The sequence below is a fragment of the Bombus affinis genome, chromosome 8 (genome assembly GCF_024516045.1).
Source record: "Bombus affinis isolate iyBomAffi1 chromosome 8, iyBomAffi1.2, whole genome shotgun sequence".
Taxonomy (NCBI): domain Eukaryota; kingdom Metazoa; phylum Arthropoda; class Insecta; order Hymenoptera; family Apidae; genus Bombus; species Bombus affinis.
Genome location: NC_066351.1, coordinates 13,093,741 through 13,113,564, shown reverse-complemented (window position 1 = coordinate 13,113,564; position 19,824 = coordinate 13,093,741). Strand labels below are relative to the sequence as shown.

General features: G+C 41.8%; 2 protein-coding genes across 4 annotated transcripts in view; both read right to left on the bottom strand.

Moving 5' to 3' along the window:
- Positions 1 to 5,439, bottom strand: part of LOC126919251 (lachesin-like) — a 281,367-nt gene extending 275,928 nt beyond the window's left edge. For 2 of the 3 annotated variants that reach the window (XM_050728187.1, XM_050728198.1), the window contains exons 1-4: positions 5,325 to 5,439; positions 3,862 to 5,007; positions 3,334 to 3,401; positions 2,514 to 2,954 (exon numbers count right to left, since the gene is read on the bottom strand). In XM_050728187.1, coding sequence (XP_050584144.1) covers positions 2,514 to 2,685 — 172 coding nt within the window. In that variant the 5' untranslated portion in view covers positions 2,686 to 2,954; positions 3,334 to 3,401; positions 3,862 to 5,007; positions 5,325 to 5,439. Of the gene's footprint in view, positions 1 to 2,513; positions 2,955 to 3,333; positions 3,402 to 3,861; positions 5,008 to 5,324 lie in introns of those variants that run through there. The other variant, XM_050728196.1, reaches the window with a different exon arrangement.
- Positions 5,440 to 9,248: 3,809 nt separating this feature from the next.
- LOC126919261 (myogenic-determination protein) lies at positions 9,249 to 18,221 on the bottom strand. The gene is made up of 5 exons (XM_050728222.1): positions 15,767 to 18,221; positions 14,860 to 15,208; positions 14,599 to 14,772; positions 12,543 to 12,621; positions 9,249 to 9,728 (listed from the first exon to the last, which is right to left on the bottom strand). The coding sequence occupies exons 1-5, from the start codon at positions 16,099 to 16,101 to the stop codon at positions 9,592 to 9,594; spliced, it is 1,074 nt and encodes a 357-aa protein (XP_050584179.1). The 5' UTR covers positions 16,102 to 18,221; the 3' UTR covers positions 9,249 to 9,591.
- Positions 18,222 to 19,824: the final 1,603 nt, after the last annotated feature.

Here is a 19,824-nt window from a genome sequence, read left to right as displayed (position 1 = left end):
GTATCGCAACACTAATCCTTAAAATGAATCCGATGAAAATAAATTACTATCTATTGTATGAACAAAAAGCTACTTCAAATATCCGAAGATTGCAAAATTAATTAAAAGTTGACGTTTATAAGATCTAATTTAAAATAACAGAAAATAAAATAGATTCTAATATGTATAATTCTCTAAAAAATTCTAGGAAAATAAAAATTGCAAAACACATTCACGATATCATAGTTCGTGACGCTAAAACAAATACGCGATTATCATTTTTTTCGCAACTCTAATTCAAACCGAAATTAATCTCTCGCAACGCTAATAAGAAATACCGCGATTTGCTCGATACGATGATGAGTCGACATGTAGATCGGCCCAAAAAAAGTACAACTACAGATACTAAAAGCGAGCACAGTGACAAAGTAGTAACAAGAATGACTTTCCATTTTCTGGATGATCCAGAGGATGGAAAGCCATTAGTAGTTGCCCTCTTCTATGGCAAATTTGCCGGGCCTCTTCAGCTCTTAGCCTCTTCTTTCATCGGGCGCAATGCCAGCTGAAACTTAGATCTAAGCTCGAGTCTTTCTAATCGTGAAACAAAAAATACCTTACAAAGGTGAAATAAAGAAGTAAACCGCGGAAGCTGACTGAATCGCACATGCACGACCAACGACCATAGCGATCGTTGCTCGTTCGCATGTACGTGCTCGAGCAATACGTTCGTTTCGACCCTACCGCGAACTAAGACGCGACCGCGACCGCGGAATTCGAAGAATAGATAGGCAAAGCCAGAGACGAGGCCATTCTGCACTCGCGCCAGTTTCACCGTCGACTCTTCGAATTAGATTTCCAGAAACAGGTTGGTCACTCGAAAACGCGCCTACCCGACCAGAGACTGTGCCAACCTGCCCGGCCCTACCTACTTATACTTAACAGGCACGCAAGAAAATATGCTACCTATCCTACCTAACTCTATATTTAAAAAATGGCAAAACAAGCACACCAACACATCCACTCCACGATTCTCACACATACAGCCGGGCGCAAGAGCCTACACTAGAGAGGACGTCCCGGGACGCCTCCGACACCCGGGGTTCGACATACAACTTGCACGCTCTAATTTACGTACCATTTTCCTGAAATCGACTGACGAAGGCTAGCGGTCATTGCGTAAAACGTAATAAAATCTGTATGTCTATATTTCACGTATTATTTTATTCTTTCATTCGGTGTTCTATTGTAACTAAACTTAGAACCATGCATAATAATGCATAATTGATGGCAACATTAATGTATAATCACATCTGATTGTGTATTACGATATTCTTATCACAAATTGTGATTGCATTGTTACATCGATGCAATTAATATATGAATATCTTAAATATTTCACGTTATAGCAGATAGGACGATAATAAAAACGACGCAATTCCACAACCTAACCACACATACATGTGGAAAATACGCCGTGCACGATACACTAACACGTCGTCAGTCGCTGAGAAATTTTTGCAACATTATAAATTATCATCGTGCCCATTGTCTTTCTCCCATCCAAGTAGCACCTGGGCACGTGAATGAGATCTTGACAATAGACACGGAAAAGGTTAAACCTGAAAATCCTGAACTAAAAAGATTAGTTTGTCTATTTTGTATCTAACGGACTAATATTTCTTGATTTTGTATTTTGTTTACTGTGTTTCAAATTACAATGGCTCTACTTTATTTTAATAAATCTTTGATATTTTAATACTACAACAAAAATTAATACTGTACAAGAAATGTATTTATTGAAAAATAAGATTAAAAAATGGAATAATTGACTCTAAATTTAATAATAGAATAGAAATAACCTCAGACGATCTCTTCATCAAAGCACATTTTCGAAAATGCATAAACAGTGTTCAAACTTGTTGCTTTGATTAAAAAATCTGTCTGGCGCGAAGTTTCTTCTTGCACATAAAATTTCATATATTTTTGTACGGAAAACATTGAACTTTAACTTACATTTTAGATCCTGCTGAAGTTTATAATAGGTGAAGTTAAATAATCAAATGTGACTTAGTATTGTCAAAAAAGAGAAAATGGAACCGAAGATTATTTATTGTATTGTATTGTCATTATCATTATATAACAAATGCAATTTTTATAGCAACGAAGTCGGAGGGCATCCGACTTCTTCGCTTCAACGAGATCATGTCAATATCTAATTTTTGTTCCTTTTTTTTCAAATTCATTGCTTCATATAGATTAAGTATATTTCATTCATTCACGCACGAATATATTCTCAAATATAAACTAATTATTAGAAAACTATTTATTAGAATCGCGATGTGCAAGATCCTATCCTGAGCTAATATATCAAAACTTGGAAAAAAGATGTTACTATTCACGGATATAATAAATATCCGCGGTCACTGTGCTCGCAAAAAGTTCTACGTAATACAACCAGTCACCCGTATCGATTCGGACCTTTGGTCCTACGATATGATTGAGCGACCAGAGGAACAGAAATGCATACGACTCACCATTAGATGCGGAGAACGTTGCCATCGATGCTACACCAGCCCGAGAAAATTCATCAGGAAAACCAACGTCATCGAAGACTGTTGAAAAAGCCCATGGTGTAAGTGGAGACTGTGAAGAATCTGTTACAAAGCATAGAATATTATAATTTGTTTTTAGAGACAGAATGTTCATTGCTTAAAAAATTTAAGATAATAGAAAATTGCTATTTATTAAACTTGAAGGAATGAAATTGAAATTCTCATGACTTTTTACTCATATTAGGGATATATTTTTTATTCTATAGTTGCTATTAAAACTATTGAAGTTATTTTACATTCATTACAAACTATGGAAAATAAAATTAAGTCAAGTATAGTGTGAAAAAATACTTACATTCTTAGCTTTTGAAACACTGTGAAGTTTCCGCTATAGAGTAGAAGGAAATCAGGACTGTATAAAATCTGCAACAAAACATAAAACATTATGATTGATTGCTGATTATTTGGAAAATTGCTAATTTAGTAATTAAATAAAAATAGTAATTTAGTAATAATAAAGATTGAAATTCCAATAAACTTTGATAAGTATAAGAACTGAGATACTAAAACTCTAATATGTAAATTTGAAATCTAGGAATTGTGAACTTAATGATTTTTTAAGCATTTCAGATATTTGTACCTTGTAATACGATATTAAAAATTTAACATTCTATTTTAATTCAGTAGAAGAATAGATTTCAATCTACCGAAGTTCAATCAAATTTTACTCCTTAATTAGTAGTATTTAAAACAACATATACAGAATAGAATTAATTGAGGTATGGAATACAAAGATATTTACATTCTTGGCTATCAAGCCATCATTAGATCTTCCCCAGATGGTAAGAAGAAGTTGAGCCTATGATATATCTATAACAAAACATAAAATATTATAATTTGTTCTTAAAACTACACTTTGTTGATTATTTGAAGTATTTAAGATAATAAAAGATAAAACGTCATTAAACTTGAAACTGTAACTTAAACTTGGAAAACCATATTCGAATCTTATTTTATTCTCCTCTATGTGGACAAGATTAAAAACAAACTGTAACTGTAAATAAAGACTAATTGTAATAAACTCTAGTAAATATAACAAATGAGACTCTAATATAAATGTTTGAAATCTATGAATTGAGAATTCAATAATTTCTGATGCATGTCAAACAATTTTCTAGTTGAATATTAACGCTTCAAGAACTCATTTCAATAAAAAAAAAAACATTTAAGTCTTTTCAAATAATCAATCACTTTTGTTTTTTAATTAAAAATAATTTAAACAAAATAAAAAAATTAAATAAATTGAAGTACGGTATATAAAACTACTTACATTTTTGAGCTCCTGAAAAGGCTTTATCCTCTTGAAAGATACACTGACTTTAATACCGAAAATGTACATTGGAAAAGATATTAAAAGAAAAAAAAGTAAAAATAAAAGACTACGTCAACGCGACCGGTTAAATTATAATCGACGAACAAGAACTTTAATATCGCTTGCAAATTTACTTGATAAAAGTTGACTACATTCGCGTCCAATTATTTGATCGAATTTATAAATGATTTAAAAATATTTAAATAAACTAAATACTGCGTAGCAAACACTGACTCTACCACCCGCATTGCACGCGGTCACAAATATTCTCTGAAAATAAAACTGTTTCGTTTGGGAGAAGGGAGCTAGAGATGAAACAGAATACTGTTTTTACATATTTTGCTTCTTTTCCTTATCGATCGTTTGTTTAGAAAATACTGCCATTTTTCTACGCTTATGAAATGATTATTAAGAAACTGGAATATGCATAATAGATATACATTAGAAGATATTTCTCAATATTGAAAAAATGCTTCTGAATATTATGAATATAATGCACTCATTTACAAGAATTATACTTTTTGCAAAAAATGAAAACTTCAGAGCTCAATGTAAATAATTGCAGACCAGTACTGAGCACAATCGCGCGCGAAGTCTTATTTTGAAGAGACTAGGCGTCTATTTGCGCGCCACCTCTATGGAAAAAATATAAGTTGTAAAGTTGCAAGCATATGACATTAACTGTAGCAAATTCACGTAATATACCAAAAAATTTGAATCGAATGTTATATCTATTGAAATAATGAAGCTATTGTTAAACTATCAAGAATTTTAAAAAAAGGTTACAGATATTCGAAATAGAACAATAATCTATTTAATCGTTTTTATTCTCAGCGTGGTATTCGAAATAATTACGAAATTATACATTATGAATTATACATTACCAAATATACATATTGTGAAATAAATATGAATTGTATATCAACTGTTACCAATATTTCAATAAAAAGACAGTATAATCATTCATATACATGTCTTCGTTAAAAATAAATCAAACATTACCCATGAAAATTCATTGGATTGACCATTAATCATCGTGGCGTCCATATATTAATACGTACTCCTATTCCTACTTCTATGTCATCTCTGCAATTAACCAATAACCTGTACAAAAAGAAACCAAAAGTTAAGACAAATGTATAAAATGAAAATAAACATATTACAATAAAACAACAATCAAATTCAAATTCTATTACAAAAACTTGCAATGGAAGCTACCGTTAACGCAAGCAATCAAATAGACAATTAAAGAAAAATTAAAGCAAAAGATTTCAAAGAACTACTTAATTTCGTTATCTTAGTATCCAATGAACCGTTAAATAAACGTATATTAATTAAACAATGTTAATAACAAGATGTGGACAGTAATGAAAAAGCGACCCCAGTAAAAGGACGCCAATAGGTTAGAATACGTTACAGACCTGACGCAACGTGATACGCCTTATCGCCACGAAATTCGACAGCCAAATGATCCTCCCACGTCCCCGCACCACAATGTCATACGCAATTTCCAATGTGGTGGGGAGTCGTACGAGCAGGTACGAAATGTTAAACTACCACACAGAAAGAACGTCGTATGTGTGTATGTATATATCTTGTTGTTCTGAAACATTATCTGCGTGCTTATGCACATTGTTTTAATTCGGGTAACGGATGTCTTTGTTTCGTAATATGCACATATTTTTTCTTCCTTTTCTTACCTTTCCTTTCGTACATCGAAATAAGATTATTAACGAGATATTCTTACTATACATAACTATTATTTTTCGACTTTGTACGCAATAATCAACTTTTACGATATTTTATTTCAATTCTAATCATTAACATTATGACCCTACTCCATATACGAATCTTATTTTATTCTCCTCTATGTGGACAAGATTAAAAACAATAGAAAATACCGATAAAGACAGTTTGTCTTAAAACATTTAACACCTTATGACATTTGTGCAAATAATAAGTTATAATCGCAATATTACCGATATAGTATGAATCATGATAATAGTATTAACGATTATTAATATAATATAACGTATAAATATAGAGTGAATCATTCACATAGTCACAATAAATAAATATTACACAAACATAAATAATAATAGTTAGTGAAAATTAACATACGAATAGCATATAAATAAGAAAATATACACATTATTATGCATAAATATACATATATATAAGATATATTTACAATTTTCCGACCTAAAATATTCTATTTTGAATTGAAAATTATTACCTTTATACGTTCTATCTATTAATCAGTTTTATTAAATAAAGTTAAATTATGACGCGTATATTGAATTTCTATATGCCCAGGTATCCATGTTTCAAATCCATAAACTTCGTACTTTCAAACTTATAGTAATATTGCGAACTACCCGCCTCGTCTATACTAACTGAAATTCGCTAGATAAACCGCGGTGCAGGGGATCGTTCTAGTCTGTCGGCGATCGAAAAAATTAAACATGTATTAGATTACGTGCCAATTCAGTTCCGCGACAAGTGTCTATTTATCTACTACGTAATACCTACTTTCACAGCCATCCTTTTACCGATTAAACATACGCTGATATTAACTTTATTTAATTATTTTAATTAACATACGTTTTTATGCCATATTTATTACATTATGTTACTCTATTATTCAAATGAAAATAAGTCCTGATTTAGCTTTCTTCGTTTCAAATATGTAAAGAAATTTTACGTAATAAATAATACATCTCTATTCTACAACTTTTTGGCTAACATATTATGCTTGAAAATTTGAAAAATTTTCACCATTTTTCTTTAAATTATAGCTAATCTATTTGCATATTGAACGTATATGGGTCTCATTTAGAAATTATTATTGCATTATTAAAATCTTATTTTTAAATTAATAGTTTGAAAAATGTCGGGAAATATCAGCAGTTGGAACGCATTAAAATTAGAAAACATTAAGAAACATAATAGATTTTAATCAGTTGTATCATAATATGGTTGGTGTACAATATATATTGAGAAAATATAGAATTCTGAAATATAGAAATATAGAATTTCCTGCAAATTTCATCCGCAAAATGTCCTGTTTTATACATTATTATTACGAAAATATTATTACGAAAATGGTTACGTAGTTCCAGCGCCTGAACCACGGTTGTAAACGCAGATATGAAAAACTGGAAACTGTCATAGCGCTGCAATCGATTTGCTAGACTCTTGTATTTAACGCCATCCTTCGGTGGAAACATTAACTGTATACACTGAAGGTAAAGAATATAAAGTACTTTCCATAATTTTCGTAATTCATTTAGAGTATACATACAATATTTCGTGTTATACAAAAAATATTGTTGAAATAGATGTAGATTTACATAATAGAGTAGAGTTCAGTTGCAGACACGGTAGTGTTGCAGATTGCAGACATAAGGTCGCGCTGCACGATAAAAACTAACAAATCGATTGAAGCGCTTTATTTGAGAAACATTTTCCAGTTGATAAGACTGGACTTACCTCATCCAGGGGACTTATCACACCTGTGCGTATAACCGGATGATAAAAAAGTTGCTGTACATCGAGTCCGAGCCTGTGCCTCGAAATCTCCGTTTCGAGAATCGATGCTTGTTTTCTTATCGTCAGATGGCGACAAGAGTATCGACTACTTGCCTGTCGTATCACGATAGATGTACGTGAATTGTGTCCTCAAGTAAAATATACAGCACGTTTATTTCGTTAACGGTAAATTAGAATTTGCAAGAAGCTGATGTCACTGCAGTTAATTTTAAGCATAGTGCGAATTTCGTCAGAGATGTATGTAAGTATGTTCCGCCATAAGAGAGACATATGTTTTCTATCGCGATTGTTGTATCACTTTACCGTTTCCGCGCCGCTTGTTGTAATTCCTTCGGTTTCGACGGAGGAGCGACCAGTATTCAAAGAGACATTCGGAAGATATACGCTTTGCTCAAAGTACGGAGAGTTTTGACGGGTCAGTAACTCCAAAAATATTTATGTCGTCCTCAACTATTCTTACTCCCGCGACATGGATATTTTCGGCTAATGTTGGGTAACCCCAGTACCCCAATGTTTTCTCTCTTTTCTCTTAATTACAGAGATTCATTGTTACCAATGGTTAAAATTCAAAATGAGTTTGTAGTCCTTGTAAAATTGTATTTTATTATTTTTCCTATATTACAGGCGTTTCAAAAATGTATGACAATTGACGGGAAAGGAAACATTCTGTAACGAGGGACGTCTCTTTGCCAGAGACGAATCGAAACGGAATGGAAATTTTTGATGAAAGAGCATGCGGCAGATGGCGTATGATTTTATACGTTTGGGATTTGAGGAGTAAATGGTAGAAGAAGAGAAAAATCTAAAAGATTCTTGTCTGAGCAGAATGGTGTCTCGGTACGATATGGCACAGCACGATAATGTGTGGCGGTAGTCTTTAAAGTTTCCGTTCATGGGAAAACAAGGGGGAATGCCAAAGAAGGACAGGGCAGATGTGTAGATGCGTGTCTCGAGGGATGCGTTTTACAGGATGTTTTGAATACGTGCCGATATCGCGACAGAGGGAACACGTTGATAGTCTAGATTTTCTAAGACTCCCAATTTATCTGGTTAAAAGTAGTCTCTGGTTTCCGGAGCTAGATCTTTTGGTCGTGCCGACCGTTGGTTTTCAAAGGCGCATTCATAAATCGAGTAAGACTCGAGCTGTCTTCTTGGGTGAAGAACCATATCGTTGAAAGAAAGAAAGCGAGATGAAGCCAAGAGGAATACGTGTCTATATAATACATAGACCGTGTTTACGTTTACGGTTACATTTCGTCGTCGTCCGAACGAAATCGAGCGTTAGCAACGTCTGTCTTTCTACTATGTAAGTACTTACATATGTGTACATATACCTATGTATTTAGTAGTTGCAAAGCAGATGCACGTGTGTATCTTCGGTTGAGTGTGGAGGGGAATAGCCGTTTTTTGGTTTCCCGCTTACCATTCGAAACGCCAAGAGTCGATAAATGTTTCGGACGCTCCTATAATCGTTGGCTACAATATTGCAATGGTTGCGTGGTCATCCATAAAAAAATGCAACGATAAATTTAATGGATGATGTGCACGAAACAGAAGGGGAAGTATAATAAATAAGATACGATAAAATACGGAGGCAGCTTAAACAAGAGCGCGCATATCTTTTGCGATATTTAGTTTAACGTATCCCGATATATTTTATTATGGTGCGCATTTATAAATTTGAATGTATCAATGCATTTATGTATGTATATGAATATGTATATGTGTTGTATGCATACACATGCTTATATATATATATATATACGTATACATGTATATTTATATACAGAGAGATAATTAATAGTACGCGCCGTCGCTGTATCGAATAAAATCGAATCGAAGCGATGCAGATAAGTTATTTCGATTACGATGCAATTACACGATCGGCAGAAAATAGTTGAAGGATAGCGCGTATGTAAATATTTCGTTTGAAAGAACTCGTTTGATAACGAAACTATCTCGAATAAAACGATCGTTGAGCGATATTACAGAGAGGAGCATACGTTTAAGCCGATGCATTTTAGGAACTTGATATATCCACACGATGATGCGTTCAACGGTGGTTCCAGGAACAGTGAATTGAGAAAAATCGATGATTCCTTTGGAACACCTGTATCTGTAACACACCGTTGTGTGTCACTGCTGCGAAGGATATCGAAGCGCGTCGGTGGCCCCGTGAGTCGGTCCGTTGATGCTCTGGACGATCATGTTGAGGCGATCCAAGCTGCTTCCACTGAGCTGGGACGATTGCGGTTCCACCGTTCCCTCGAATCCTGTCGAAAGACACAAACGAACCGGCGCTAATCACTCAAATCACTTCGTCGTTGACCACTTTGCACAAATTATTATCTAACGCTTTCTTATCTTATAAACATGCTCGCAAGATTGCTAAGAGTCGGAGCTTTCGGTTTGCGAGTTAATCTAATTAACCGTAAGCCTACGCAAACATCGAACGTAACAACCGCACGTGACGACGCACGTGACCGATATTATTAACGGTATAATTACGCGTTATTGAAGAAAACCGAGTCAAAAATCAGATCCTCTCGTTGAAAGCGATGAGGATGTACCGATCAGAAAAAGAAGGAAAAGTCGTGCGAAAGCTGAAAGCGAAACGGCTTAATTACATCTCTGACGGTCTTCAAAGAGCACCGATTCGCTCGCAGTTCGCTCGATTCGTCCTTACCATTGCGCCGCGGCCACCCGAACCGTTGCTTGTGTTTTTTCGACGGTAAAGAGAAACACAAAGAACCTTTCACTTGGTTCCATTAGCGAGAAACGCGACAACGACGTCAGAAGCCCTTCGCGAACATTGAACGTCCCTCGGTAAAGACGCTCTTTGTTTTCGATCGCAACGCTTTGGATCGCATCGTGCACCAGCGCATACGTCGAATGAAGTTGCTTTCGCCGAACTAGCATAAGAAAAAATAAAGAAATGGTAGAAGCGGCAAATATCGAAGAATAAAGGAATGGAACTGGGAATGGAAATCGGCAGGGGCAAGAGAGAGACGCGTAGTTTGGAAGGGAAAACGGAAGACGCTGATGGGCGACAAGATGTAAAAGTTGGGTGGAAAATATGAAAGGAGAGTAGAGAAAAGCGCGAAACAAGCGGGGACAAGGAAATTTTCGAGAGAATTCTGGATGTGGCAAAGTATGTATTTTGGACGCAGCTTCCGCCGCGCTTAAACGACCGTTCCGTTGGCAAAAGGATGGTCCGGCGACGATGCGTCATACTAATGTACCGTTGCAATATATGGCACTTTGAGGCGACTTGAATTTTCTTATCGTTCGACGATCCACCAAATCGGTAACGTAGTTGCTTACAGACTGAGACTACTTGCGTGTGCTATGTACGGCGATTCGCGGTTATCAGCACAGATCGATCGGAAGAAAATGTATGTACACGCGCGTTTCGCGTTTCAGCGCGGTGACGCGATCGTATCATATCGTTGCTAATAGCGACTAACAAGAAAAAAATGACGGCAGTGATACGACGATTTCCCGAAGGAGTTTCCAAAGAATATTAGAAATTTCGTGAAATGTTGGAAACTAGTTCGGTTAAAAGTTGCGAAATATGATTTGTTACGTAGCGTAACGGAATCTTGGGACATTGATCGAAATAATCAGGATCCGCATTAGTGGGATACGGTTCGATAAATCTCTTGGCATCGGTACCCTTCGCGTTCACAGAGAGGAACTTGTTTCTCGTCGTTGCAACGATGCCTATTCCTACCGAGGAGCTCGCAGCTCTTTTTTCCTTGGTTCGTGGACGACTGCGACTTGGCGAATGCGTCGCGGTGTGATCGTGAATTATAGACTGTTTCGTTTAACGAGAAACTCGTGCCATGAAATTCAACTGCCACCATTTCCTTCTCTCCGTGTCTTGCTCCTTCCCTCGTCACCTGTTTCTTCCAAACTGTTGCAAGTCATCGTTACTACGACGGTCGAAAGAAGGGCGAAAAAAGCCGTGACGAAGGAATCTCGCGATTCGACGCTAAATACAAGACACGATTTCATGTACGCGTGTATACGGGTGCTCGTTTGCTCTTACGTTTGCCGATCTTGCGATTCGTCTTCGAGCAAACGAACGCATTCTTCTTCCCGGTGACTTGAATTATGTTTCACGGTACGCAATAGTCAGATATTCATTAACGCTAATTAATCTCGAGTTATTTCAACGATCGAAATAGCAGGGTTGCGCGAGCTGCTCCTTTTGGCTCGCAAAGGGATTCGTTTAGCCGACGGCGCCATCGAATTGGCATAAGTAGATACGCACGCGAATATCCCCGATTTTCCTTCGTTGTCGTTCTCGAACGTGATGCCTCGAGACAAACAGTTTCCGTTCGATTTGTTCGCGAGAAGATTCGCGTAGCGCAGATTTGCGCGAAAGCGGAGATGAGACCGGTGGTCTATTTTGGGAATCTGGGCCAATTAATTCCGCCGTGTATTCGGCAGGTCGGAAAAACAGGGAAATCTGGTAGAATATCGGACGCGAAAATAGCTAGGAAACGGGGTTGAGCGTGGAACGATAGCAGCCGAGGAGGATGTATGGAAGCGCGCGCGTGTACTTCTCGATTTCGTTGCCGGCTAAAGGTGTAAGTAAGTAGGGTATAGGATGCACGATGCACCGTGAACCATGACGCGTGGCGCGTGGCTTGTAGACTGTCGCGAGTAACGCGACCCGCGAGGGAGACGCGAGCGAGACGCGAGCGGTCGACTGTATCGGACTGTAGGGACGGGAGGACGTTGCATCTCCTCGGAAACTCACGGGTGGGCTATCTATAGCAGCGAGTGTAACCGAATAGAAACGGAGTGTCACTCAAGGGTGACAAAACTCATTAATACCGATCTGCTTAATGCTCCGTCTCGTGTCAAGCATTAATCTACTTAAAAATACCGGTATAACACGCACGATCTACCATTTTGGAATCGTTGAGCGCAAACTAGAGAAGCCGGTCGATGGGTCGCACGCTCCTTAATAGTCGCTTCCTCCTCCCTTTCCACGTGCTTTAACGTTTCAACGTTTCAGCGTTTCAACGTGGCGTCGCGAACGAAAATTACCGTTTCGTGGATAGAATCTCACTCACCGTTGATGGGTTGAAACCTCGCCAGAGGGTCCGAGAACTGTCTCAGCCTTTCCGTCACGTATCGCGGGGAAGTTGCATCCTGCAAACAACAAAGTCAGCTGTTACGATTATCGGCTTTAGCGACGATAGCGAATTACGATAAAATGGCGAAATACGCGTCTACTTAAGAAACGTTCGATTCCATCGTACGAATATGGTGTTAGCTACGAATGATCAGCTCGTCATGTAGCGGCTTTTAAAGATCGAGAAACGGAAAACGTTGAACGAAGTTCGGAGCAAGTTCGACGAACGTAAATTATCGATGACAACGAGCAATCGAAAAGAAAGGTAAAATTTCGTCGAATAAGTCGCCGGTGAACATGTTCGCGACTTTCTTTCTCGCGTACGTTTCTCCGCTCTCTGTCAAACGCTAAACACCATGTATACATTTTATCTGTTTCGGCGTATCTATATGCGTCGTCGCGGCCAACTATTCTTAGAGTAAAGGCAGTTCGTCGCTGCACTGTCCATCGCTTGGTATCGCGAGTGCGTATATGCATGCGTACGCGCGTACGTACGTATGTACATAAGTGCGCAAGAACGTAAGTACATAAGTACGTTCGTACGTTTATCGACGCGCGTTCGTAGCTCGTTACGAGAAGCTGCTATCAACGAAACTAGGCGTACTTGCTAAGGGAATATATTTCTGCGAAGAGGGAAATACGTTTTTCCGATTATTTTTTAACGCGACCACGATGGAAACCAAGGATAAGAGAAAAAGAAACGCGAGCGATTTTTTCAGCGGTACGAGTTTGGACAACGGGAGAGAAAACGACTGCGACTTTTTGGGAGAGATCAACGCGATGAAACTCTTGACGAACGACACAACACGATGCGACGGGATGCGCGTTGAGATGAAACGCAAAGTGAAATCGAGGAGCTTTTATCGTAAAGTAGGATACGTTAACCGTCTGGTGCTCGCGTGTGAAACGGCTGCTTTAAATAAGCACGATGTTTGCTCTGGAAGATGGCTTCGCGTCCTCGATGTCGGAGGTCGATACAAGTTGTCTTCTTTTTCAAGTCGAATTTCTCGAGCATATAAAATCTCGAATTTATCTCTAAGCTTTTATCTCTAAGTCTTTCGAAAGCACGAAAACAGGCCGCGATCGATGATCGTTCGCCGCCTAATTTACACGCTACGAGCTTTTTAACCATTTCTCTCTTTCTTCGCAACCTGTACAACGACACTTTTCATCTTCTGTACGATCGTTTCGAGTAACCGTTGGTCCGATCGTTCGTTCGTCTCGTGCTCGTATCCTGTCATTTTCAGTCCTCTTGTATATTACACCTATTGTGTTTACTACGATGGTTAGGATGATTTTTCATTCGGTCTCGAGCGGAGCGCAAAGTAACTTTCGTTTCATGTGGAATGGAAGAAAAGCGTGCGCTAACGTGGCACGAATCGATGCGCAGAATCGAGCTTATATTTAGCAAGGATACGAGACGACCGGTTTGCACGATACGAAATACCAGGAAAATATATTTCATTGTATAATCCCCTCGAGAAGAATCCCGAAGTAGTTGGCTCGTTGGCTCTGCGTTTCAAAGACCGTGCAACGAGCTACGACGCGACAGTTTGTGCGCTTTTCACCCAACCAGTCGGGTTGTTTTATTCGTAACTTGTTAAACTTAATCAGGCTGCCTGTTCGGTTTCCGAGTCGCCGTGTCTTGCCAATTCGTTGTTAAATAGATTAAAACTACCTGGAAAAGTATAAACAAGATACGACGCACCAACGATTATTTTATCGTTCCGGATGTCGCAAAAAGATGTCTAAGCGCGAAACTTAACGTTCGTGCGAGTGCGTCACGAACACGTGTACGACACGTGGTCGGCTGTGCTCGTTCTTGAAAAATTATTCGGTCGAATTCGTTCTCTCTGTTTCGACCAAATACGAAATACGAGTAGTTTCGACCGATATGAAAACCGATGCGAGGAACGCAACCTACGTGGTCGTGAGTAGTAAGCTTTGAGAAAAAAATCTTTAGGGCACGATCGATCGGCTCCTTCGATACTTACCGGCGTATCGTTAGTCGAACCGCGACCCTGAGCTACGGAGGATCTGTTGCTCTGCAACAACGCTTCCAAACCTTCGATGTACTCGATCGCGTTCCGTAGAATTTCTACTTTTGGTAATCGTTGATTGGGATTGTTGCTCGTCCTCCTTTTCAAAACTTCGAACGCCTCGTTCACCTGAAACGCAGACCTATCGATCGGAGAGGAGATCGATCCGGCACGCGATTCTCGTATTCTATTCGAACGTATTCTATTTCGGCTGACCTTTCTCAAGCGCCTTCTTTCCCGCAAAGTAGCAGCTTTTCTTCGATCGACGGTCACGGTCTTCTTCTTGCAGGCTTTGCAAGCCCAGAGCAGACACCGACGTGGTCCGTGCGTCGAGGCGGTGGTGTCAGCGGTGTCCAGTGCCACGTGAGGATGAGGCACGTGCTCGTTCTCGTTCGACTCGTTGCTTCTTTCGTTCGATTCGATGGGTTCGATCGGTTCGTTCGACTCGTTACCCTCGTTGCTCTCCTCGGCCTCGACGGAACCGGACTCGAGATCGGCCGAAGCATCCACCGATACAACGGACGACGCGTCGTCCGAGTCCACCGCGTACCGCGATGCTCGCGACCTGTCGACCCATCATAAACTTTTACTCTTTTCGTCTCTATTTTGCCTCCTTTCTTTCTTTCTTTCTTTCTTTCTTCCTTCCTTCTTTCCTCCTTCGTTCGTTCCTTCCTTCCTTCCTTCCTTCCTTCCTTCCTTTCTTTCTTTCTTTCTTTCTTCTTCCTTGGCTTTTATAAGCGAGGGAACGAGTCGAATAATTAGGAAATATCGTCGCGTCACGCTGCTCGATAGACGAGACCGGACCGCGTTTCACGGAGAACGTTGTTCCCAATTGGAATCGTTCCAGGTGGTTGACAACACGAGAGCCAGGGGAGCATCGTCGGTACGACGATAGATTCAAGATGGTAAACGCGGTTAAACGGAACGCGAAATACGAGGTGAAAATGGTTTGACACGCGATAAAACCGTCGACGCGTTTAATCTCGAATTATAACGACGAGCGACGCTACGCTGTGAATTTCGCTCGAATCTCGAAAGAAAGGAAAGAAAAAAAGATGACAGAAGGGAAGAGGGAACGACAATCGTCGAATTCGAATCGGTGAACACGATCTGATTATCGTACCGAAAACGGTCAGAGCTGGCCGATCCTAACGCGGAGTCGGTTTCGGCTGTTTCGACCACTCGATCTCTCGCTTCTTCGTCCACGTTTCCCACGGACAGGTATCCTTGCAGGCACTCGATCGATGGATCATCGGTGGATGCGTACGCTCCTCGTCGCCGGCGATGATGGTGGTGATGATGATAATAGTGATAGTGATGCCGATGGTGATAATAACGATGAAGGTGATGATGATGATGATGTCGAAGTTGGAGGTGATGATGACGGTAAACGTCGTCGTAAGACTGTCTACCGACCGGTTGACACGCGTAAGACACCGTGTCTGTCACGAGAGTCATCGTTTCTCGCGAAGCACGTCGATACGAAGCTTTTGCTTACGCGTCCTTTCTCCCTTTCTTTCTCTTCTTCTTTCGCTTCTTTCTCCTCCTCCCTTCCCACCTCTTCCTTTCCCTTTCGTTCTTTCCGACGAGACGTCGTTCCTCGAAACACGTCTCTCCACTTTTGCCACCGCAAAACTGTAACTCGCGATACGATCGGATTCTCACGTCGAGCACCACGTGTCGCGAGAAACGATCGCGATCGTCGCGAGCAACGGCCACGTTCCGGCTTCCATACCCGTTTTCATCGACGATCTATCTATCTATCTATCTATCGAACGATCGATCGATCGGTCGTTCGATCGGCCTAGCGGTCACTAGGTCGTTCGAATCGTCCGATTCTCGGGCAAATGGAAACGCGAGAATACGCAAACGAACGAAAGGAGCGAACGCGTCGTCGAAGAAACGTCGATCGACGATGGACGATCGAAGATTTCGAGACGATAGGAAATTTTGACGAGGTAAAGACGTAAGCAAAGTCCGTGTAAAGATGGAAGCGGCGCGGCGGGCTTACCGGGATCCGGCGGGTGGCCCTGAAACGTGCGCGAATGCCGCCCGAAAGCTTTTCTCTCGTCGACTCTCGTAGCGGCCGATCGTAAGCGACCACGTTCGCGTTCACGCTCGCACTCGCACTCGCACTCGCACTCGCGCGTACGCATCGGACCACGTTCTACGACCGCCAAAACCCACACGCCTAGCCAACACCGTTCGAACACTTTACGAGCTACGTTTAGCAGCTGGTTACACCCAGATGGATTATTTTCGACGAGAAACGGACCAATTAGAGACCGTGTAAATTCTCCGGGATCGAGCAGCATCGTCCCGCCTCTTCTCTTTCCCTACTCGCATCTAATGGCTGGTCAAATCTCGTCACGTCGGGGTGTGGTTTAACCGCCGATACCGCGTTTCGAATCTTTCCATTTTCCATCCGAACTCGTTCTCGCGTCGCCAATCGCTGCCTCCATCGTCGCTTTCCTCTCGACGATCCATCCTCCTGTTCGCGATCGGCGTCGCAACGCCGAAATCTCCGCTGCTCGACGTTGTTCTATAGTCGCGCGGAACACGCTCGCCTCCAACTCGATCCAACTTTCTCAAATTTCGTTCCGCGTGCTCCATTATCGACTCTCCTCGTCGATCGAATCGTCGACCGAAATTACCACGCTTTGACCCCGCCTGGAATTCAAAGTGCAGGTTACCGTTAATACGGTATAAACATCGCGAGACGACGCGAGGCGACGCGACGGACGCGATCGACTTTCTCCTCCCCTCGAACTACATTGAGCGTATCGAACGAATAAAGCTTCTTCAGAGTCCAGAGAACTCCTCGAAACGAACGACGAGAAATTAATTCGCGTGTAATCGAACAGAAGCAAAAGAATCGACGAGAACGAACGATCGACCGTTCGAAGGTCGAGAAAGAGGAAAAGAAACGGAAACTTTGGAGTCGGTGGCGAGAGCGACGCGGCGAACACGAACGCGCTAGCTACATTCTACGAATGACTAGGATCGACCTTGAACCGGTAACCTCTTTACCTAGATAGCGAAACGACATCGCGGCAAGGGACCGCGCGAGTTACAGGCGACATTTTATAAAACAGGATCGCGAGGTATCGTAACGATTCAAAACGGACGAGACAAGGGAGACGAGCGTCTCGACTTCGTCGCGTCCTTCGCGATAGATCAACGACCGATTGTCTGGAAAAATTTTTCCGTTTCGCGAGAACGCGAAAATCTTAATCTTTCCGGTCGATTCGCTATCGATCCTACACGATCAGTGAGAACGACGCGTGATTTCGATGGCCGTGGCGGGTAAGGGCGTCCGACGCCGACGCGTGTAGAGGCGCGTATCCGAGTCGAGGTAACACATGTGTGTGTATGTGTGTGTGTGCGTATGTATATGTGGATAGTTAAGTAGCTAAGCACGAAGAGAAAGTTTGACACGCGTAGCAGGGGTGGTGGTGCTGTATCGCACCCCCGTGAACGGCACGATTGTCGTGAAATCTCGGAACGACTCGGAGACGATCGTGTCGAAAACGAAGAGGGAGAATCGCGCGCAAGGCAAACGATCCGGATGGGAGAAGCGAGACGAAAAACGGGTCACTCTCTTCTCCTTTCAGGATTCGGTTGGCTGGGATATCTCATCCGGCAAAGCTGAAAGTTCAGGAAAGGGCAATGCCTCGCCCATTTTTAGGAAAACGCGGGTCAAGTTGGAAGATTGGCGCGCGCGCGCTCGCGATTTCATATCTTCTCGTTCGTGTGTTTCGGCTCCTTTATTCGAGCGAGCGGAAGCAGATTTTTCGTGCGATTCACGTCGGTTCGATCTGTCCGCGTATCCTGAGAAAGGAATCGAATAAAAGGTCGATTTGGTGAACCGCCGAAACGCGCGACGAATCTCTAGCTACGAGAGGGGAAGATCGGATAGGAATTGTTGGTAGCTACAACGAAGGTGGAAGAACGGAAAGCACGTAGGGATGGGCCATTGCCGGATACGGAAGAGATTCCGTTCCCGTGTGCTCCATCGCGCATTAGTATATGTGTGTGTATGTGTGTGTGCATATGTACCCGTGTAGAGGAGGAGAAAGAGGACAGAATAGAACAGGGGGTTGCAGGAGGGAATGGCAATGATCGGTGGAAAGGAGAGGCGAGGTAAAACGTGGCAGGGCGATGCGGCAGGAGGTGAGGAGAAAAGCAAGAGCACAGTGCGAGGGTGGCGAGGCGAAGAGGGTAGGGTGGTGTTGGAAAGCGTGGCAGAGGGGTGAGGTGAGGTGAGGTGAGGTGAGCAACGGCGGGGAGTGTTGGTGAGAGGCGGATTGGAAGCGGAGTGGTTGAGAGGAGAAGAGAGGAGAAGAGAGGACAAGTCGGGGGTGGAAGAAGAGAGAGAGAGGAGAGAGGAGAGAAGAGGGGTTTTGCGAGGGGTTTGCGAGGGGTTTGCGAAGGGGTGAGAGGTGGTTGGGAAGGAGAAGAGAGAATCGGTCGGGTCGTGTGTTGCGGGCTGCTGCGGCTCGGGCGCGACAGTTCTACCCCGACCATTGCCGGTTGATTTTCGCGAGGAGGCTTTTCGCGTACACGAGGTAACAACAGGGGACGATATCTTCCCGACGGTTCGGGAACGGTCGAACGACGGATCCGGTCGTGATCCGGAACGATTCGACCGAATTTCCGAGCTCCTCGGAGCATCTCGTACGTCGATGTAAAGCGCGACGCGCGCTCTCGACGCTGTTCGAGATCGTCCAACAGATATCTCTCGAGATTGCGTGACGACACGACACGAGACGAGCCAACGAGAGGGAGAAATAAGAAAGAAGAGGTGGCGAGAGTGGCGTGTGACGAGCGACGAGAAAAAGGCAGAAGAAGGAACGAGACAAGTCGCGAAGGAGAATAAGAGGGAGATTCGGTCGAGGACACGGGGAAAAACCGTGTCGGACTACGATACATTTGGAGACCGTGTTGATCCGGACGAGATCGTTGCCGCTACTGACTTTACGAAACCGAAACGCCGCAGAACGCGTTTCGATCCCGAACGTGTACGACCTTTCGGTTTGGAACGAGCGGCAGATTCGAAAGCCAAGTTCTCCTCGTCCCCGAATCGCCGCTAAAAATCGTCATCGACGGCTACCTTCTCTCTACCGATCTCGGTCGCCATTACGATTACCGTTACGATTTCAAATCGGCTCCTTCGTTTCG